This window comes from Triturus cristatus, chromosome 4_2, assembly GCF_964204655.1.
Source record: "Triturus cristatus chromosome 4_2, aTriCri1.1, whole genome shotgun sequence".
Classification (NCBI taxonomy): domain Eukaryota; kingdom Metazoa; phylum Chordata; class Amphibia; order Caudata; family Salamandridae; genus Triturus; species Triturus cristatus.
The window spans coordinates 304,820,117-304,843,673 of record NC_140586.1 but is presented as its reverse complement, the minus strand read 5'-3'; the positions used below and the strand labels follow the sequence as shown (position 1 = coordinate 304,843,673).

The 23,557-nt window shown below is 45.8% G+C and overlaps 1 protein-coding gene across 3 annotated transcripts in view; it reads left to right on the top strand.

Moving 5' to 3' along the window:
* SEC16B (SEC16 homolog B, endoplasmic reticulum export factor) overlaps positions 1–23,557 on the top strand; it is a 325,648-nt gene that overhangs the window by 41,503 nt on the left and 260,588 nt on the right. For all 3 annotated transcript variants that reach the window (XM_085601607.1, XM_085601609.1, XM_085601608.1), the window contains exon 4: positions 9,451–9,571. In XM_085601607.1, coding sequence (XP_085457733.1) covers positions 9,451–9,571 — 121 coding nt within the window. The remainder of the gene's footprint in view (positions 1–9,450; positions 9,572–23,557) is intronic.

Genomic DNA, 23,557 nt, shown 5'->3' with positions numbered 1-23,557 from the left:
CATATGTGTCTTTATGAAAAAAAAATATTTGTAATATATGTATAGCTAAAAATGTATGGAAGAAGACATGGGCAAATAAGTGTCTAAATACAGTATTAGCATCAGCAGAGGATTGCGGTCGCGTGAGTTATAGTTTCCTGCACGAACTATAACGGGGGAATTTCATTGGTTTTTTATCAGTAAAATTTCCGCTAACTATAACATGTGTGAAACCTATGGTTTTTTCAGTGAATTTGCAAGGTTTTTTAAATGTTAATTCCCAACTATAACGTGTGTGAAACCTATGGTTTTTTCAGGGAATTTGTACGGTTTTTTAAATGCTAAGTTACTTTACGCCATTCGTGGCGTGCGCGCCCACTTAACGCAGTTCGTTCCGTGCGCGCACGGTGCGCTTCGCGCACCGCGCGCCCACTTTACGCAGTTAGTGTCGTGCACGCACGGTGGGCACGCGGTGCGCTACGCGCACCGCGTGCCCACGTTACGCTAGATGGGCCATGTACGCACGATGCGCTTCGCGCACCGTGCGCACATGGAGGACATATTATGCGCTTCCTTGTGATAGGTAATCTGTTGAAATTTTTTGGGGAAATGCTGTATTCTTATATGCCATGCACAAATGGTGGCCTTCGGCCACCATTTGCACACGGGGTGGAGAGAGTGGGTTTTTTTTTTTTTTAATAATTTTTTACCGTACGCGTGCGGTAAGCGTACGGTAAGCGTAATCGGCGAAATTTTCGAAAAATAAAAAATTACCGTTTTTTGCCTTGGGGGATCTTTGAAGACTCAACTAACATGGTTATGTGCATGGGCGCTGTCTAAACAGCCCCTTTATATGTTTTTGGCATTTGTTTATCAGCTCCCCCCTCAGAGTGCGAGAGAGAAAATGGCGGCCGCCGCTTCCTGGTTTCGACCGATTCGAATGTTTACTAAGATCTAAGGGCCAATCAGAATCGCGCTCGCGCACGCCACCGTACGCGTACGGTAAGCGTACCGTAAGCGCACCGTGAGCTGGCTCAGATATATATATTGATTTAAAGGCTATTTTCTCAGAATCTACTGAACAGATTTACACCAAACCTACAAAAGGCACTTCCTTGACCTGAGGACTACCTCTCTGCCAAATTTCAACTAATTCTGTTCAGCCGTTCGGGCTGTAGCTGTGTCTAAAGGTCCTATGGAAAAATGCATGGGAAAAACGCGTTTTGGGACCCCCCTTTTATCTCAGCCCCCGCTTGACGAATCCCCCCGAGACTTTCAGGGTAGGAGCGGAGCGTAGCGCCCCACCTATTTTGAAAAATTTCCGAGGATTCGTCGACCGGCGCCAAAGTTATTCAAAATAGAATGTTGCGGATTTCCTATGGAAACGTGGTCCTAACTATAACTACCTACTGGCGACCGCCAGTAGGTAATATATATAGAGAGAGAGAGAGAGAGAGAGAGAGAGAGACCATTCCCCGTTACAAGAGATTACCAGACAATCGTCTGTTGATAGCATTACACTATATGAATAACGTTTTCATAGTCCGCCTTCTGGATGTTAAGAAGAAGCGAGACCAGAGATAATAGCGTCTTGTGACAGAAGTCTTGGGCGTCAAACACATTCACGATCATCGTAGGCCAGATAATTTTCCTAAGGAGTCTGTTCAAAGGATCTTTTTGACCTTTTCTAAATAAGCTGGTCAATGGATTAATGCTTAACTGAGCCGGGAACCATAGCCACGTTGGTTATCTGTGCTATCGAAATCTCTTAATACAGGACTCACCTGCAGTTATTTGGAATACAGGCGAATGGTTTAGACCTTTGCAGGAGAACTTTCTGTGGTCACAAGAGACATTTCATCATAGGTGCCAGGTGTTCATCACATTGGTTGTTTGTCACAGATAAGCTCATCTAGGTTTATATATCATCAAATTACATAGACATGGAGTTAAAACAGATGATCTATACCTAATAGTTACATTCACAATATTTTCTAGAAACAATATTTCTGTAAGTGATTTCCTCTCTTAGTGTCCAGGTCTTCCTGTTTCAGTGACCTTGTTTACATATCAAAGTGACTGTGTTTCACTGCCCCAGTGTCCATTATGCTGTGTTCTACTTTATGTTTTTCGGAACCAAGTGTCAGTTTCTATCCGGTCCAGAGGATATGTCTGCCTGTGCCTCAGATCTCAGTTTCAGTGTTTCTCTGTGATTGTGTGTGTAGCCCTGTGCCCAAGTCCCCATGTCAATGTGTCTCAGTGTTCATTGCTATGTGTCCTTGTGACTTTTGTTTGTCACAGTCCAGGCCCCAGGTCTCCCTACTCTTCTGTCTGCACCACTGTCTGTGTTTTCCTTCCCCAGGATCTATTTCTCCTTTCCCAGCATTGGGATGTCGCTGCCACACTGACTGTGTCCATGTCTCCCTGAAGAACGTTTGGGCAAACTTTCCTTTCCTTCCTACCCTAGTATTTCTGTGATTGTTTTCTTGTCCCTCTCAGTGAATTCACAACACAGCTTTTGTCTTCTTTCCCCCACATCCCCTCACCCATATCCATGCCCCAGTGTTTGTATATCCCTGCAATGTTGTCTGTGTCTCAATGTTCTAATGTCCATTTCTGCCTGTCCCAGTGCCCATGTCTCTATGCCCATTGCCCCCGTCTGCCAGTCTGCTTCTCCTTGTCGCAGTGTCATTTATTCTCTCCCAATAATTACCACATCTTTCCCTAGCATGTGTCTATTTATTCTATTCTGTCTTTTCTGGGCCCAGTGCCCACATCTGTGTTTTCCAGTGTTGGACCAGGTCATTTTGATCCGGTGTCTGTGTCTGTGTTTTCTTTTCCCAATACCTATTCTTCCCTCTCCCAGTGCTCCTATACCAGTGTCCTTGTCTCAATGTCTGTGTAACAAGTTCTCACTATACCAGCATCCTTCCATTTGTAACCCAGTGTATAGGCCGCCCATTGCCATTTTCCTTATTCTTACGTCTATACCTTCTGTTCCTTTGCCCCTGTTCCCCTGTCCATTTAGCCCTGTCTTACTAGACAAGTCTGACTCAGAGGCCATGTCTCCCTGTCTCAAAGTTCAATTCTCTCTGCTACTTTATCACTCCGTCTCAATGTCTGTGTGCCCTTTCCATTGTCTGTGTTATGGTCCCAGTGTTTGTGTATCTTTGTGTGTTGCTCGTGACCCTTTTCCTCTTGTCTCTGCCACTTGTTCATGACAGTTTGTCTTATGATGGTATCTGTGCCAGTATGAAGGTCTGTATGTGTGCCAGTACACATATCAGTCTAGACTCAGTGAAGGTGCAAATCCAAGTAACAGTGCTGGTTTTGTGTAATTGTCAATCAATTCCCAGTGTACTGTTTGTGCATCTCATTATAGCCATGCCTTCTTGTTCCTGTGCCCATTTTCCCTATCCCAGTTGGTGTCTAAGCCTACCTTTTACAGTCTGTGCATCTCCCTGCCCTTTGCAATGTCTCCCAGTTTCAGTGTCTTTCTTCTCCCTAAGCCCTTGTCTCCCTGTCCCTATGTTTGTTCCTCCTGTTCCCAATGTCTATGTTTCCCTGTGTGTGTGTGTCTTGTCAGTGTTAGCTTGTTTTAAGGCAGTGTCTGCAAGGGGTGTGGAATTCCTATAGCCCAACACCCAATACATATTGTTTGGGGTCAGTTTTCGTGTTTGTTTGTCCTTGGGACAAGTAGGCCCAACCCCTTCAGTACAAAACCTTTGGCTGCTAGTTTACAGACCAGTTTATGGATCTTGGGAGGGCATTGCCTGCAGCTAAGTTAACATTTGTATCCATATATTAACTCTGTTTTAACTTGTATTTTTGTTTCATTAATACAAAGCCATTATTATTGCGGTGAGTGCTCTAGGAAAATATAAGCTCTGGCTGCACTCAGTGGTTCCAGTATAAAAGAAGCATTTGCAATGCAATAGGTCTCGCATTTACGCAAGTTTGAGCTATTGGCATTGTAAATGACAATGCCTTTTATTTATGTTTTGGTTTTTTAAACATAATTAAAAGGCATTGTAATTTACAATGCTAATTAAAACATAAATAAAAGGCATTGTCATTTACAATGCTAATAGCTTAAACTCTCACAAAAGCGAGACCTATTGCATTGCAAATGCTTGTTCTTGAAGAGGACATCTATACTGCTGGTGGCTTCTTAAAGGCAATATTACCACTGGGGCCAAACAATACTCAAAGATTTTTTTTCTAGGAGTATTTCAGTGAAACTGGTCGTCATTTAATCATAAAATAACATCTGTCTGCAGTAAACAACATTTGCTGTCAGAAAAAAACCCATTGTGAATGAGGCCCACGGAGAGCGGTTTTTTCTAAAGCACTGCTATCGGTTGAGACAAGACCCTGAATGGGGCAATGGTCTCTGGTTGAGCACTAGTCAGAGGTTACTGATTTTTACAACAGTCATCCTTGCCTTTGTTACTTGTTTCTGTTAAGATGTTGATGCATTGCTTCTTGGTTCGTGGGCTTCTAACTCTAAACCCTTGGAATTAAGCTTGATGATTCTTTGGCAAAAAAGCAAAAATATTCTTGGTCTCAAAAAGAACACATTAACAAAGAAGTTGCTGGCTCTGAACAAAACTACTTTTTGTGCCGATATACTCCTTCTGAAAGAGCTGAATGTGTCACTCACAGTGAAGCCTAGCGATAAGTAGAGAGAGATTAAATTGTAATTAAAACAAAAGGTCTTGGTTAACACCAGACCTAATTTGGGGCCTAATTCCTAAAGAAAACCACATTAGGGCCGATTTATGGCTTTCATAAATTTACAAGAATTTACAAAGGTAGCCCAGGACATGGTACGCCTAGAAAATATTTGTGAACTGCATTTTAGCACGAGCAAATATGCATGTGTAGACTTGCTAATGCGAAAATCCGCTGAGCGTGTACAAGTTCACTTTTACTCCAACCATTTTTTTTTATCAACGATGGAAGTTTTACTTCTGCCCTTGTCAGGAGTACATTTCCAACCTTTCTCAGTAAGGGGAAAAATTAAAGAAGAGCTGGTAAAAACCCATAAACATGCAAGTTAGTTAATAGGTTTGCACAGACTCAAAAGAGCATTCCAACCCTGAAACTATGGCTTACCACTACCTCTGCAGAAAGGTGGCAAAATTAGTGAATTGCTAGTTCTCATACCCTACTATAGAAGGAGGCCTGGCATTATCAAAGAGGCCATTATCAAAGCTCTTTAATGGGATTGCTGCCATAGTGTGTCGCAGCCCTATGTGGGACCAAAGGGACAAATAGATTTATTTACAGAAGAAGTAGATTAATTAATCAACCAGTCACGTGGACAAGTAGATATTTTATTAACTTCCACACCCTTGGTCTTTGCCAGTCTTGGAGCCCAATGGGATTGAAAGTATTGTTTTGATAAAGGTGGAATTCAGGTGCAAATTCCGGTGGGTGCAGAGGCCAGTGAGTGCAAGTGATGCTGTAGGTGATAGTGCAGTGCCGTTGTAAGCGTCCACACAAGTGCCAGTGCAGGTGCATTTTCCTGTTTGCATTCTCCCATTCTGTTGTCCTCTCCTTGTAACCACACCTGAGTCTATCTGCCAAGTCAGCCTCTTCCTACTCCACTCTCTGTGTCCTCCTATCACAGTGTTTGTTTCTCCCGGCCCCCTCTTCCTCTAGCCTGATCCTCTGTTCTAGTCTGTAGCACCCAGTGACAGTGCCCTTGCCTCTCTCTTCCAGTGTCTGTATCTCCATGTTCCACTGTCCAGATTTCTCTGTCCCAGTGTCATTCCCCTGCCTCACAGTCAGTTTTTCCCAGCCCAGTGTCCTTGCCTTAATGCTTCAGTGTCTGCATGATCCCATTTCCAGTCAATTTCTGTGTTTGTGTCTCCCAGTCCTTATGTGTGCTTCCTCCTGTCGTTGTCAGTTTGTGGGTGTTGTAGCTAGTACTGATGCCCTTGGGGATGGCAATGTATTGTTGGTAAAGGTGTACATACTATTGCAGGTAGCAGTATCATGTAGGTGCTTGCAGGTAACCACGTCTGTAACAATGTAGGTGTAAGAGAAGTTGTTGGCGCATGCGGCAGTGTCTGGATTGGAAGGGCCATTTGTTTTAGTATAGGTGGTCCTTCTCGCTGTGTGAATTGTATTGGTATGGATAGGGTATAATTCACAGGTAGGCTATTAATTGTGTGTACTTTGTCAGGGCCCCAAAACAATCTAATATCTCTGTCCTGTGTGACTGCCCCTTAACCCCTTAGGTGCTGAGGCTTTTCCCGCACCAGTTCTGAGCCCTGTTTTTGATGTTTGGGGTTCTTTGTACTTAAGCCTTCTTAACGTTTGCTTAGCACAAAAAGGTATCCAGGCCAGATCTGTGTCCTTTTTTTCCACATCTTTGGATTTTAAAGGTGTCCAGGATTTCTAGACTGTCCCGAAGGGAACCGTGGAGATTGCCAACCAGGGACCATGAGAAGACCACATTGACTTCATATGGTCACAGTTTTCATTGGCCCCTGTCGCAGGTGCTCAGTCCAGACACACAAGTGGGTATAGTTTATATCGGAAGAAGAGTGAGAATGTTGAATGGCAGGAATTTTGTGGCTTCTCACATATTCTGGACTATTCCCACACAAAAATGATCTTTTCTGGGCTTTGTGGAAGAGAAACTGAGTGGGGTCCATGTGAGTCTCACCACCCTGGACTCCTCTAGCTGTTCATTTATCAAAAATGTCAAGGGTGATTATTGTTTCCTTAGAGCTCTTCCACTACTCAAGTACAGACTTAAACTGGTTGAGTTTGGCACAACCAATGGTAATAGGTTCAAATACTGTTAGAAATAAAGTTTCTAGTTGGCAAGGTATGCACCCTGTACAAGTAGGGACCACAATCCTAGTCAGGTTAAGCTAGATACATATTAAAAGATAGCCTGTGCTCACCCTTTGGTAGCTCGGCACAGGGCAGCCAGGCTTATCTAAAGAGGCAATGTGTAAAGTATTTGTGCAACACATACACACACAGTAACACAATGAATACACCACAAATAGACTCCACAGAAGTTTAGAAAGACAGAGAATAGGTTTATGAATAAAACAAGACCAAAATGAAAAAAATCCAAAAAGTACAACTGGAGTTATGACATTTTAAAGATTAAACCAAAAATAGTTCTTTGAAATCAGAAGGGCTAAAGGTTACTTGAGCCCGTACTAGACTGGGGTAAATCCAAAGTAAGACTGATCGTGATGGAGGTCAGGCCAAATGTAGGACTCCAACAAGTCCCGCTGACAAAGATCCATGAATGAAACCACCATAGTCTAAGCCACTGCACAGATGGACCAGAGAAACCCTTCACACCACCAGCTCCACTTCAGTGCCACTCTTGTTTCCCAAGTCACATCAATTCACTGAAAGCCCAGGGACCCAGAGTTTCATAAACTGATTGTGGCACCAGTCAGGATTGCTTTAGTGCAAGAATTGTATTCAGCTTTAAAAGTTTCCATTTGAAGAATTGCGTATCTCTTCAGTCCCCTAAGGTCTTAAGAGAGGCAGAGGAGTGTTCTGCCTTATAAGTCAGATCACTAATTTTAAATTTCATTCTAGCCGGAATTGGTAGCCGATGCACTTCTTTTAGCATAAGTGAGATGTGGTCCAATTTCCTCTTTGTAAATATGTCTGGTTTCAGCATGAAATGCTCCCTTGATCTGGGTTAACGTTGTCCGGGGGAGCACCAGCTAAATTAGTGTTATCAAAGTCCAATTGGAAAAGAACTAGCATATGAGAACCTGTTTTCAGCAGACTGGGTATCCTTGGTCACAACAGATGTTTAAAGGAGATCTTTCATATATTATACAGAAAACCTACAATTCCTTGGCCGGTTTGTGGTACTCTTGCAACATGATATTAAAGTGAAGCACCAGAAAATAAGACCGAACATCAACATAAGTAAGTCATCAAAACTCAATCAAGAAGGCCACATGGTTATCAGGGGCTGAATGTTTCACAATCAATAGAAAATACATAAGTTTAGAGAATCATCTGATCCAGCACAAAAAGGTGTTTGTTTGAGCAATGTGAGTAATGAACGGGATACCACTTGGCATGGATTTACCATCACATCCCTGCCCTTGAGAACAAAATGCTCATTTTCAGATACATTTTAGCATATGTGGAGGTTTGCTTTAAGGCAGAGAACAAAAGCTGTGCTATAATTATTGTTAATAGTCAAGCTCTTTGTACTTACGGAAAAGCAGGTCTTTCTGACAGTGAGAGTTACAAGGATTTAACATACCCTGTATTCTCAGTTAATACTTTTATGCATTATACCTGGCACTACTATTTGTTTTACTTGTGTGGCTCTCTTTGCTATTCTCTTTGCATTTACCAAGGCTACAATTTCCATAACATGCAACTTCAATATGAGGGTGCACTTACCAGATGTACACATAGCTTCTGGACACAATATATTGTACACACTCAGCTTATGCAGGACCCATGTGTAACATGCACACAGCATCCAACTCTCGAAGAGAGTGGTGGTGGAACACTCTTTCCCTTCAAAGTCTTTGTCTAAATAAAATCATACATACACATTATTGGAAAGCTGTAAAGGGACAGTTCTGATCAGAAAATACCTCATTTAAGTGTGAGATGAGGAGAGTTTTATGAGGTATGGATAATGAGCTATATAAAAATGTAGGTTTATAAATTAGGTACTACACATCTGAACAAAGAGGAAGAGCTTGGGTATGGATCATGGATATTTTGTGAGTAATATACAGTACCTAGCAGGCTAGCACAATGGTACCCGAATGCTTTCAAAGTCTGGAATCATGCATGGAAGTATACCCCGATTCTAGATTTCTACATCCCATACAACCCATCTCCCACACTTCACAAGGCAATATAACCAAAGTATATGAACACAACAACAAAGAAAATAGCAATGGAGCACTGCTCAACAGGAGCCTAGTCAAAATGGGACACTGTCCTACTTTCTGGATTTCTTGATGCCCATTGGAAAATTCATAACCCATCTTAGTACTTACTTGGTCCTTCCAGACATGGGAAAGCTGCCCAGGGTACCAATCCTAGACAAGTCTTGCACTACATAATTTATGAAAACCTTTGTCGTTTGATTACAGATTACCAGAAAAGAATAATTAAATGTTCATATAAGCTACTCAGGTGCAGCTTATAGCATCTAAAGGGAGAATTAAGAGCGAATGCTTGCTAAACTAAGGTTCAGTGTGCAAAGGAAGCAGTGGTGCCAGCCAGGTGGATCTATCATAGTGGTAAATTTGACACGTGGATGACATTAATTGCCAGACAGTTGTCTGTATATCTGTTGTATTATTTTTGCATGTGCATCTGTGTGAATGCAGACTGACATTATGGTAGTCCCCCCCTCTTCTTGCTCAGCATGATCAAATACAGTAGCTGTCGTTTAACAGTCTTCGCTCAATTATCTCATTCTATCTTTTATTGCAGATTGGAGGCAGATGGAATTCTACAGGCAGCAGGGCCATTACTGGGACCCTGGGCACTATGGAGCCCACAACGTGGAACAGGAGAACAGCCACTTTCCATCCAAAGATGGTGCTCTACAGAGGTAAAACCCGAGGGAGGTGGGAGGATAGGTAATTGTTACGCTAAGGAAATGTGGCCACTTCGAATGAAATGTGAAGAAGGCAGTAAGGTTGTGCTCCAGAAATCCTGCGGGCTGGAGCCCAGTGATGGTGAAAGGTAAAAGAGTTGTGGAGACTGTGGAGTTCTTTACTGTGGGATGATCTGTGATATTCATAACATGTAAAATATCTCTGGACATGTACAGAGTCCCATAAAACATTTTATTTCTTCAAACAATTCGATATTTTACAACTTAAATAACTAGAAATTATGTCCAGTTAGGCAACATTGAATGATTGTTTTATAACCAGTTCACCGAATTAAAGACCCAGCAGTATATTTTGTTGAACACACTACTGCTAAAATTACATTTAGAGTAGAAGAAAAGAAGGAAATGGTATCCTAATAGAAAACAGCATATCACAGTGCAAACCGCCCCTTTATGTTTAAGAACTTTGGAGCACTGTGCTATCACATCCTGTTTATCAAGGAGTTCGTAAGGCAGTTTATATTGTTCCATCCAGTGAGCAAGATCTCAAACACTTTCTGTATTTTCTGAAGGCTGCATCTGGCTTAAATTGTAACATTGTTGATTGTTATATTTATTTTCTTGAAGAATGGCTTTTTGAGTAACTTTTCTTGAGGACATTTTAACCTTCTTTATTCCTTCATGTACCATGCCTTCACTTTTTGAAAAGCGTCCATCCTGTGGTAGTAAAATAACATGGAAAGATGACCACAGTGTCTGTGTGGTCTACTTTCCTGACTCCCACTCAATAAAGGACTGTGCCATTTGTCAGAAAATGTCGTGTAGGAGACTGAGCAATATTGAAGGTGTTTGCCCCATGGCCAAGAAAAAGGAAACTGGAAAGAAAGTTTCTCCAGCAGCATCTGCATCAGAGGCGATAAGGCCAGCTTCTGCCCTCTCTTTCTGTCATGAAACGGCTTCTGCTGCTTCACAAGGTCAGGGAGCAGCATCCTGCTTGACGTTGAGGCGACCAGTTCCAACCTCTCTTCCTGTCTTGAAAATCTATCTTCTACATCTGGAGGTGAGTGGGCAGCATCTCACTCTTGGTGATAGGGACAGACATTTAGCAACAAAGCAGTCTAAGTTGTGGGATTTTTATGCTTTAGCCAGCGATTAGTCTGTCTCTATCTTCAATTAGAGTTGGATGTCCCATAAGTCCTTAGATAGCATTTGGCCACTTCTTCATCATGTGAACTAGTTCAACCTCCTGTAGATGTGTCCATCACTGGTTCTACATCTAGATGCAGCGGTGAAGCCTCTTTCAGCTCCAAGTTCTCTGCAGATGGACATCCTCCTCATGCTCCATTTGAGATTGCCAATGTCTATAACAGGAAAGGCAAGCTTTACTAAAACCCGCCTTTAATGAGTAAGGGGTGAGAACATGTCGACAAGCAATAATCTTATGCCTTTGCGGGAATCTAATCCATTTAATTAGACAATTTGTCAAGTTTTTGCCATTTAGCAGGTAAAAAATTAAATGTGTAACTAGTTGGAGTTTAGGAATCACCAGAACAATTAGAAGCACTTTATTGCTCTCCTATTCAGAAAAGAAAAAAAAAATACAAAGTCTACAGTTTGGGCTAGCATAAAAGTATTGCATGCAAGCACTCCACTGTTCAGAAGGTAATTATATATGTTTATTTTAACACTATTTACAGTATGGTAAAAAATGCATGTAGTCACCATATAGAAGTGGGGTTAAGACAACGGCATAAAGTAATGTTTGTGTGCAAATATGAAAATATTTAACCATAAGGAAAGTTCCACGGAAACTATGAAAATTACCCACAACAGGAAAGCTACTTCTAAGACAGTGTATATGCGGTTTCAATGTTCTGGTGAGGCATGCTATCCTTAAATTACTCACAATAGTAGTAATATTCCTGTTGAAAGTGATGACATTTTACTGGTCTCTCCTCATGTTATCCATTTATTTATTAGATTTTAACTGATTTTATGAACCATTGTGATTGCTGCTGTACATGCGCCAAAGATTGTAATGATTTTTCTTAATCGAACAGATTTCATTTCATTTGAGCTTGCAGTACTTGAGTGTGCCGTTGTTCACATTTGTTACCACCACAAGTGTGAGGGAGGAGATACCTCCTCCAGAAGGACATCATTCTTCCAGAGCTGAGATTGCTGCAGGCTGCTCTCCTGAAGGTTCTGAGGTGTTGAGCCTCAGGAATAGACTGGCCACAGATGTTATTGTCATAGCGAGTCAGTCTCTTAGCCCCAGGAAAGAAATAAGGTGGGAAGATGAGACACCTCAGCACACAGACTCTGAACCTGATTCATCAAATGATGTATGTGCCTTATCTCCTGCCTTTCCGGACTCCATCCCTTCTTGTGTTTCTCCTATAGATGATCTGGTAGTGTTCTTTATGCTGTCAAAAGAACAACAAGAACATTTAACATCCAGACAACATTTTGTTATGTTCACCCCTATTACATATTTGAAATGATTCAGACAAAGCCTCAAGTGCAATTTGTGGTTCCCTTAGTTCCGGGATTCATGGAACTTATCGCCATCATTTTCTTGATTTCTTTTTCTGCATGTTCAGAAGGTAATTATATATGTTTATTTTCTTGCATGTCCTTTGTAAAGGCGTTTAGGGGAAAATTATGAACCTGCGGACTTGAATCCTTACTTTCTTAAAGAGAAACCCCCAACAAAGTGTCTTGTGGTTGCACTAGCCATACATTTCTATAATGCTTCTAGTTCTGCTTCTTCTAATACAGTGGAGAAGTAAAGCAGAAGATAGGCTAACTTGGGTAGGAGGGTCTGCCCAACATCTGAAAGCATTGCAGGAGCTGCATGCAGTTTATACTCCCTATCTGTAAATGTATTGTTGTAGGAAAACTGAAATTATTCAAGAAGGCAAGCTTTCTTCAGACAACCTGATTAGAGTGATTTGTAGTCCAGCAGAACTTGCCAATTTGGATATTTTCCCTGTTCTCTTTGTTTGGTGCATTTTGTTATTGAGGCTTGCATCACTAACTACCTTCCTTGGATCTCTTGCTCATGAGATCCAAAACATAAGTCAGAGACTGAGACCTTGAACCATTGGGTTTCAGTAAGAGGAAGGAGTTTATAAAAAAGTTTAATTTAAAGGTTTTTGCAAAGGTAAACAATGTCTTCAAATTCCATACAGGAAGAGGCACCTTCAGGAACTCCCATGTGGCAAATACAACGGAGAAAAGATGTTGGCTGCTGCATGAACAGCCTTCGCAGTGCAATGACTGCCCCACACCAAACTGCATCCCCTTGGGAGGGAATGTTTCCCACCCTCTACCAGCATATGCATAAAATTCAAAGGACAGGTGGGTGGTGGATATTATGTAATTTGGGTAAAAAAACAGGTATCCTGTGGATTGCCTCAAAATGCCTCTAAATGGGATTAATCCTGCTAAGTTTGGCTGGCTGATTCAGAAACGTCAGCCCCAAAGGTTTTCTCAAAGATTTCGGCAATAGTTATAGATTTTCTTCATGGAAATATATTGTTTATAAACCCGTATTTATATTGTGTAAACAAAGCCTACTCTCATCAAAGACGTCTCCACGATCTGATGATAGAACTCCTTAGCAAACTGGACCTTCATCTCAGTGTCAAGAAATCACACCAGATCCAACACAGTGTATCAATCACCTGGTGCAGGCCGGGACAAGGAAAGAGGAAAAGCATCCCCTTGGTAGGAAAGGTGTCTTTCTGCCCACCAAAAATGTCTTTAAATTCATCTGACAGCATTCTTCAGTCAGACAAATGATGTATATTATGGCTTCTTATATTCCTCTAGTCTGGGATGCATGGAAGCCTCTGAAACTTCTACTGGTATTCCTGGATAGGCAAAGGTACCAAAAGTTAAGGAATTAGGATGACTAAATACAGTTGTCTTCCAAAGCCCTTCTTTCGCTTCAGTGATGGTGCCAGAAAAAGAGTATTTTGACTAGAGTCACTTTTTGCTTTCTTCCCAACTGTGGTGATGGATGCATCTCTGGAAGTCTGGGGCGCACACATGAGCCAGTCGGATGGCCCAAAGATTCTGGTCCCTAGTGAAGAAGACTTACCACATCAACATATTGGGTATGAGGAAAAGATACCTCTTTTTGCAACCAATCTTGGTGGCCTCAGTCCCTTGGTTCTCTGCGCCGCTTGTCTCTAAAATAAGGAATCTAGGGATAGTCTTTGATGCAGAGCTGTGATTTGGGCATCAAATCAATAAATTTACCTCATCTTGCTTGTTTATGTTAAGATTATTGAGGAAGGTGCTGCCCTTTATTCTGCTTGATCTGCAAAAATTAATTGCCATTGCTTTAGCCTTATTCAGTAGGCTTGAATACCATAATGTCCTGTATTTGAGCATTAAACAGTGGTCGCTAAATAAGCTTCAGACACTGCAGAATGCAGCTTGCTGACTCTTTAAGAAAATACCAAAATATAAGTCAGCATCAGCAGCCCTAGTGAAGCTTCTCTGGCTCCCAGTTAAAAAAAGCGCTGCTTTTAAGGCTCTGTTTCTGGCACACAAAGTATTGCATGGAAATGGACTAGTGTATCTCAAAAGAAAATTAAGGTGATATTCTCCAAAATGATTGGTGCGATCTGCCACCTCTAGTTCAGCAATTGTTTCAAGAATTACGAAGGCTTCATGGGGCGGTTGAAGCTTCGTATATTCTAGCTGCCAACACTGGAACAGACTACCCACACACCCCAAATGTCAGCCTAATTTCCTTAGATTTTGGAAACAACTAGAATCTTAGCTGTTCCCATTGTCCCTATAGTTTCTAGATGTTCCCCCGTTGTGGTTTGTACATAGGATTGCCAGCGCCAAGACGCCCAAGGGCATTTTCATGCTTTAGAAATTTCAAATCCAATCAAATCCGGGTGATTCATTTTGTTCTTCACATGTGGATTTAGAACATCCTGATATAATAGATATTGAAAACATCCCTGAGCTCCTCCCTCTCAGAGAGGGGGTTGTAGCCCTCAAAGGAACTAGGTTTTTCCTTTGAGGGGAGAATCCCATATGATGAAGCATGTCACCTTTGGTGAGTGAGGGATTTCGTCCTAAAAAGGGAATTTCCCACAGCTAGGTCTCTGCGTTATAGTTTGTGGCTTTTGTTGTATTTCTTCACCAAACAATATTTTTTCTTCGACTTCCTGTTTATAATAGATCTAAGGATTTAACACTTGTTTTTGTCTGATATCATTGGGGATATAATCCATTGCAGGTCTTTAAAATTTCCCTAGGACCCTCCTGCTTTAAACTTGTTGTTGTGTTAGCATGAAAATCCAAGCCATCTTACATATTAGGACATATACAAATCATGTACATAAAATTATGAAGAGACACTTAAAACAGCATAATGTGCTCTTTGCCTTATTGTTCCCTTTGACGTCAGAGCATAATGGCGAAACATGCAGACAAAACATGTCCAAATAAATACACATATTTTGAGGAACAGAATTTATGCTACTCTCTGTTGGTCCATTAAATGAATTCAATTGTACATACCTCCGACATCAACTCATGAAAGACACAGCAGATTAAAGCTAATGGATACCTATAATAGCATATTTCCAAACATATAGGGCCTGATTTAGATCTTGACAGATGGTTTACTCCATCACAATGGTGACGGATATTCCATCTGCTAAAATATAAATCCCGTAGGATATCATGAGATTTATATTTCGGTGGGCACCAAGATCTAATTCAGGCCCATAGTCTTGAATATCAGATTTTTAGTGATTGAAGGAAGGTTATACCTACCTGCAGTTTACAACTAGTCTCATCACCAGCTCTACTGAAGTGGTCAAGCGTAACGTAGGCATTTGAGACTATGGATTTGCTGTTGTAATCAGATTACACCTAACCACCGGTACGTGTTTAGTTTAAGTTAAAAGTTACAGGCATTCTTTCATTAAAATCCTGTACATTTGATGTATTGTTGCAGTTTTTAAAGTTCCATTAGTTGATGTTTTGTGCTACTGTTGTAGATATCCACTACCATCACCTTTATGTGAATTGAAATTGTCAAATGTAAGAAATAATGATGTACAAGTAACAACAGTAGTCAGTGGATGTAGGAGCTACACTATGAAAGATAGCCTTGAAAAATAGTGGTTTACAATGCAAAATGTCTTGGCTGTTTGAGAATACATCTGCTGTCTTTAGTGACTTCCTTATTGATGGATGTATATTGGATGAATTCTATGAGAACTCTTTTCTATGATGAATGTATTTCGAACCTTACTGGAATTAGTTTCGAACCTTACTGGAATTTTATTAGTTTCGAACCTTACTGGAATTTTATTAGTTTCGAACTAATTTTATTTCCAGACCAGATGACCACAAACTATACCATCAATTCAGAGTGGGGAATCTCCCTCTCAATTTTTATAGGTACAAATGGAAGGGTGGGTATGACAGGTTCTGTCCTACTTGTATAACACAGGAAGAATCAACCACTCACGTTCTGTTTGTGTGTCCTGCCTTTGCTCATCCTAGGCACAAATGGCTTAAGCCGATATGCTCTAACCTAGGTACTAGATCGCATAAAATAGCTTTGCGTATCTTGAGAACCAACACTCGAGAGGATATAGTCATGGCAATGGCCAAATTTCTTAGCTGGTGTAGGAACCTGGGGTCACCAGGCCCTAAGGGCGGTAACGTGGCGCGAGCCGGTCGGGCAACCAGAGGGCTATGTGTTAAGCAACCATACACCACACGCTTCTCATGGACTAGAGTCACACACAATAAGGGACGCCACACCGTTTAAATTATGCAAATACTTCAAGTTTATCCAAGTATAGCTGGTCAGTTGCAGTTCAGGAAATAACAAGGTAATACATGAATCATAATACCATCGTTCAGTACATGCGACACTCGGGGTGATAGCTATGCAGTGCCTAACCTCGTTCATGTACCCTCGCCCGCTGGTTAAATGCAGGAGATTCTAGCGCTGTGCGCGCTTATGTAAAGTCTATCCCTGAACAGGCCGTCTAACACAGCGTAATACTTGTAAGGGGGAACATTGGGTTCATCAACAAGGCGCCTGTCGAACTGAGCGCTCCTCGTGACCACTGGCCCCTAGTACTGTGAAGCAAGGCATATAAAACACAGGGCTACGCGCAATCAGTTGCATGTGGAAACGTTTGCGTAGAACAGTTATCACAACGCGTTACTCGTAATCAGTCGCATAACATTACTTTCGAGCAGAGCATATAACACAATGCGCTACTCGCATTCCTAGGCATGTAACTACGGTCGAGCAGAGCATATAACACAGTGCGCTACTCGCGTTCCTGGGCATGTAATTACTTTCGAGCAGAGCATATAACACAGTGCGCTACTCGCATTCCTTGGCAGGTAATTACTTTCGAGCGGAGCATATAACACAGTGCGCTACTCGCATTCCTTGGCAGGTAATTACTTTCGAGCAGAGCATATAACACAGTGCGCTACTCGCATTCCTTGGCAGGTAATTACTTTCGAGCCGAGCATATAACACAGTGCGCTACTTGCAGTCCCGGTCTCTCCGGCTGGGGAAGCAGGGTCAGTGGCGTGAAGCGCCACACGAGGGTAATGTCAGTCAGTTCTTTGGGCGGCTTCCAGCGGGGAGGGTGACCGGACTTGAGGAGCGGGTCCCTATGCTCCGGTGCAGTTCACAGAGCACCGCGCTCAGTATTACAGAAGGGGGGACACGGACAGGATCCCTCGGCGGGGTCTCTCCGTCGCGCAGGCAGTGGCGGGGACTCCCACGGAGGGGACAACCCGGGCCAAGTGCGGTGTGGTTTCCAGACCAGCAGGGGGCGCACCAGGGGGGATCTCGGCCTCCGGGCTTACCTCCGTCTCGGCGTCAGCAGGCGTCCGTCCTCACGTCGTTGGGGGAACTCGGTCCCGATCTTGCGCACCTCCTCACACGGCTGCGACGGCAGCGACGGGGCCCCGGACTTCGCCTGGGCCTCGCAACACAGCAGGGCACTCCTCCAGGCCTCCAGGCCGCGGCGGTGAGCGCGCTGGCTTCGTCGTCGCAGGGGGGGGGCTCAAATTAAGGATGGGGGTAAAGTGCTCAGCGGAGCACGCTGCCGGGGGTCCCAGACCAGGGCAGGGAGCGCGGGGGTCACAGCGCTAGTACCTGGTCGATCCCCGGTGACTTGGCAATCGGCTTAGTATTTTGTTCAATAGGGTAGCTTGGACACGCAGTCTCAGCTCTGGCATTCAAGGCTTACAGCTCGCTCTTGTCATGCAGTCTCAGTTCTTAAAGTTAGGTTTCAGTTCTCAGTTGACAGATGAGGTCTTTTGGCGCAGATGTATCTGGCGCCCTTAAGGGGTTCTGTTACAGGGGTAGGGATGGAGAGGGCGACTAGGTCCTTCCTAGTCAGGTTGGCAGAGAGTCTCTGGGTCCTCCTACTACTGGGCAAGATCAGTGGGATTCAAAGGGCACCTCACTCACTTAAGAGGCAGTACCTAAATCCTGTCACTCTCAGAGGCATAAGTCCCTGGCTAGGCCCTACCGCCTACACTCCTGGTGGATTCTTCCAGCTCTGCTTCACCCCAATGGCCAACTCACCACAAAAGTTTCCCTCCCACTCTTAAGTAGCCCTAGGTCAGGTGACCTCTAGCCAAGGCGGCAAAAGTAAAACCCCACCTCCCTTCTAGAAGGTTCCAGCTTCTTCCAGGAGCTTCCCCACTCTACCTATGGGACAAAAAGGCGGGCTGGTGTCGCAACATTGTTGTGGGTCCCAGCCAGCTCCTGGCAGCTAGGGTGCTACTATGAAAAACGACCACCGTGCAGTAGCAGGGGTCTGTGGCAGCCATCTTGGGAGAAGGGAGCACCTGCACCTTAACACTGATTGGCAATGAAAAGGCGCCCGGAGACCTAGTCCAACATAAAAATGAGGGTGGAAAAAATGAGGCACGATACAAAAATAGAAGGGGAGACCACCCTAGGGCTGACAGGTCCAACATGCGTCCCCCCCAGCCGAAAGAGGGGAGAGCTACCCAACCTCTAGGGAGTTCTCTTCACTAAGGCGGAAAAACCTGAAGAGACCGTCAGCATTGGCGTGGTCAACTCCGGGCTGATGTTCCACCCGAAAGTCCATCCCCTGTAGGGAAATGGACCACCTCAACAACTTGGGGTTTTCGCCTCTCATCTGCATGAGCCAGCGAAGGGGGCGGTGGTCGGTCTGGATAAGGAAGTGAGTGCCAAAGAGGTATGGCCTCAGCTTCTTCAGAGCCCATACCACCGCGAAGGCTTCTCTCTCAATGGTGCTCCATCGCCGTTCCCGAGGGAGGAGTCTTCGAGATATGAAGGCCACAGGTTGGTCCTGGCCCTCGGTGTTGAGTTGCGAGTGCACCGCACCTATGCCGTGCCCTGAGGCGTCGGTCTGTACAATAAATTCCTTGCTGAAATCGGGTGTTGCTAGTACTGGAGCTGTACACATCGCATTTTTCAGCGTATCAAAGGCTTCTTGGCATGCAGCTGTCCATATGACCTTGCGAGGTTGTTTCTTTGAGGTCAACTCCGTCAAGGGGGTCACGATGGTACCATATCCCTTGACGAACCGGCGGTAATACCCAGTGAGGCCGAGGAAAGCTCGGACCTCTGTTTGGGTCTTGGGGGGCTCCCAAGCCAAGATGGTTTCAATTTTGGCCTGGAGGGGTTGCACCTTACCTCCGCCCACCAGGTGTCCCAGGTACACAACAGATCCCTGTCCAATCTGGCACTTGCTGGCTTTAATGGTTAAGCCAGCGCGTTGCAGCGCCTGCAATACCTCCTGGAGGTGTTGCAGATGGTCCTCCCAGCTGCTACTGAAGACAGCTATGTCATCCAAGTAGGCTGCTGAGAAGGACTCCAGGCCAGATAGTACCTGATTCACTAACCGCTGGAATGTGGCCGGAGCATTTTTGAGCCCAAAGGGCATCACTCGAAATTGGTAGTGGCCCTCTGGGGTGGAGAACGCTGTCTTCTCCCGTGCTCCGTCGGCCATGGCAATCTGCCAATATCCGGATGTCAGGTCAATGGTGCTGAGGTACCGGGCTGCTCCCAGCCGGTCCACCAGCTCATCTGCACGTGGGATGGGGTGAGCATCTGTCTTCGTGACAGAGTTCAACCCCCGGTAGTCCACACAGAACCGAAGTTCTGGCGTCGTACCCGGTGGGGCCGCTTTCGGCACCAACACCACTGGACTAGCCCACGGGCTGCTGGAAGGTTCTATCACCCCCAGCTCCAGCATCTTTGCCACCTCACGCTGGATGCTATCCTTCACTCGGTCAGAAAGCCGGTAAGACTTGTTCTTTACCGGGGGGCTATCCCCTGTGTCCACATCATGGGTACACCAATGAGTGATTCCAGGCGTGAGGGAGAACAACGAGGCGAACTGTCCCAGGACATGGCGACAGTCCCTCTGCTGCTCTGGGGTCAAGGATGGGGAGAGGACTACACCTTCCACCGAACCATCCTTCTCTTGTACCGCGAGAAGGTCAGGAAGAGCTTCACTCTCTTCCTCTTCGCTCCCATCCGTCACCATAAGGAGAGCAAGCTCCGATCGCTCATGGTGCGGCTTCAGGCGGTTGACGTGGAGCACCCTGAGGGGCTGATGGGGGGTTTTTACATCCACAACGTATGTGGTCTGGCCTCGCCGCTCCACAATGTCGAACAGGCCAGTCCACCGGTCCTGGAGGGCACACAGCTCCCCAGGTTCCATAACCCACACCTTCTGTCCAACGTCCAACTCGACCGTCCGAGCGTTGCGGTCATACCACTCCTTCATCACGGTCTGGCTAGCCTCCAGGTTCTCTGTGGCTGCCTTCCACAGCTTGGCCATCTGGCTGCGGAACGCCAGCATGTAGCTGACAATGTCACGGGGAAGCTTCTGCGAAGCCTTCTCCCACCCCTCTTTCACTAAACTGAGGGGACCCCTAACGGGATGGCCATAGAGCAATTCAAACGGGCTGAACCCGACTCCCTTCTGCGGTACCTCCCGATAGGAGAATAACAAGCAGGGGAGGAGGACGTCCCACTTACGCCTCAAGCCTTCGGGAAGGCTTCGGATCATCCCCTTCAATGTTTTATTGAAGCGCTCTACAAGTCCGTTAGTCTGGGGGTGGTAAGGGGTGGAGAACCGGTAGGTCACTCCACACTCCTTCCACATGGCCTGCATGTAGGCCGACATGAAATTGGTGCCTCTGTCCGACACCACGACCTTCGGGAATCCCACTCGGGTAAAAATTCCCAACAGTGCCCGCGCCACCACCGGTGCAGTGATGGTCCTCAGAGAAATAGCCTCTGGGTACCTTGTGGCGTGGTCCACCAAAACCAAGATAAACCGGTGTCCCGCTGCGGTCGGAGGGTCCAATGGCCCAACAATATCGATACCGACCCTCTCAAAAGGGGTCCCGACCACGGGGAGCGGTTCCAACGGGACTTTCAACTTTGTCCCAGTCTTGCCACTAGCCTGACAAGACTTGCAGGTCTTGCAAAAGGCGTCTGAGGCAATCCTCATCCTGGGCCAATAAAAATGGGGGACTAACCGTGCAAAGGTTTTGTCCTGGCCCAGGTGTCCAGCTAAGGGGATCTCGTGCGCTAACTCCAGCAGGAAGGCCCGGTAACACTGGGGGACCACTATGGCCCTCGAAGATCCATGTACCAGCACCCTGGGCTCACTGTATAGGAGACCATCCTCCCAATACACATGATAACCTCCCAGTTCCTGACTAGCCACTTGAGCTTCGGCCTGCCGCCGCATACCCTCAAGAGTGGGGCACGTCCTTTGTGCTTGACAAAATTCTTCCCGGGTAGGCCCTCCTTCCACTTGCCAGTCAGCAAGGGTCGGCAAGTCCTCCACAGGAACGACATCTACCTCCGCGGACTCCGGGGGCACCTCTGCGGCCTCCCCATCCGACTCACGGGGCATGTCCTCTACCACCTTCTTCTTCCCACGTTTGGGTTTGGGTTGGGCCATGATTCCAGGCTCCAACTCCGGGTGAGTTCCATGCCGGGCAGCCATGGACCGCGTGCTCACGCAAGTCCACCCTGGTAATCCCAGCATCTCAGTGTGAGCGTGAAACTCGACATCGTTCCACTTGGTGTGCTCCAGGTCGTTCCCTAGCAAACACCCCACAGGCAAGGCAGGGCTCACAGCAACTCGCAGTAGGCCTTTGACTCCTCCCCACTCGAATGGAACACGAGCCACTGGATAGTGACTCAAACTGCCGTCAGCCAATACGGCCGGATGGAACTCCTCGGGGACTACTTGGTCTGGGGACACCAGCCGCCGCACGACAGTGGTCATGCTGGCCCCTGTGTCCCTCAGAGCTTCCACCTCCTCCCCATTAATTCTCACCCTCTGCTGATATTTAGCAGTGTTCGGGGGCAGGGACACTACGGGGACCACCTCTCTATCCCCGAGTGAAACCAGTGTCAGGCCTGTCCACTCCCCTTCCCTATCTAAGGGCAGCTCCACCCCAAGCGCTATACTACTCACCCCGGGACTCTTCACGCCCGATGGGGCTGGTGGTCGCTTGCGACACTTGGGATCTCCTCTGTAGTGTCCAATCTACCCACACTCGTAGCACCGCACAATCCTTGGCTGCTGACTCCTGTCAGGGTAAGTGGGTCTTGTGGAATTGGACGGGGGTGGGGTTCCTACTCCCTTCCCAAACTTATTTTGGGGACCTTTCGAGAACTCCACCTTTTTATCTCCCCCCTCTTTCTTCTGAGGGAAACCCTGTCCGCCTTTCGAGCCATCTCCCCCGGGGCCCTTGTGAGACACCCGGGTGCTCACCCAAATATCTGCCTCCTCCGCAAGCTCTCGAGGATCCTTCAGCTTGCGGTCCACCAGATGTTGGCGCAGCTCCGGAAAGCTCTTATCCAAGAAGTGCTCCCTTAAAAAAAGATCGTACAACCCTTGGTAGTCCTGTACCTCGCTGCCACGCACCCAACCATCTAGTGCCTTCCTCGCATAATCAAAAAAATCTACCCATGTCTGGGTGGACAGCTTATGGCTGCCACGAAACTTCTGCCTATACTTCTCGGGGTTCAGGCCAAACTTCTTTAACAAGGCCTCTTTCATGGGGGCGTACTTAACCTGATCCGCCTTGGCCAAATATAACAGGGTGTCCCTAACAGTGGGAGGTATATACCGGTAGAGACCACCTCCCCAGTTACTCTCGGGTACCCCATGGGCCGTTAAGGCTACCTCGTATGCCTCCAACCACTTCATGATGTCATCCCCTAATGTATAATTGGCTATGACTTCTTTGGGTAGGTAGAATTTTGGTTCTTGAGGTTCCCTGGGTATGCTGCCACCATTGTCTTTGTTAGACGCGTTCAATTGGAGGGCGCGTAGCTCCAGCTCTTTTAACTGAAGCTCGTGCGCCAGCTTCTTCTCCTCCATTGCCCATTTCTTATTCTCCCTTTCCCTTTCTCTTTCCTGTTCCAGTTTGGCTAGCTCCCATTTTAATTGCCTCTCTTCCCTTCTGTCCTCATACTCCTTTGGAGACGCGCTCCTACTAGACCCTGTCCTACTACTGGCCCCAGAACGTCTCCCTGGGGGCACATTTTCAGACTCCTCTATGTTTACAATGTCTAGGACTTCTTGGGCGCTCTCCTCCTGAGGTGCATCTGGCGCCCCCTGTCCCTCATCCCCTCTCCCTTCTGGGTGGGCTTCTACCCATGCCCTAATGGCGGTACGGAGTTCCGGCGCTTTGGCCCTCCGCATCCCAGGCACCCCCAACTCCTGCGCGAACTCCCTTAGTTGCTTCACTGTGTACCCCTCGAGGTCAGCTAACCGGGATTCCATTCTGGCAGGTGGGGACCTAGACACTAAGGAGAAAAATTCCTAGGGTGTAGGCAACAGTTAGTGGCTAACCAGGTTTCTTGCACTCTTTACCTGGACAGTGGAACTAATGATCCAGCAACAATGGTTTCTGAGC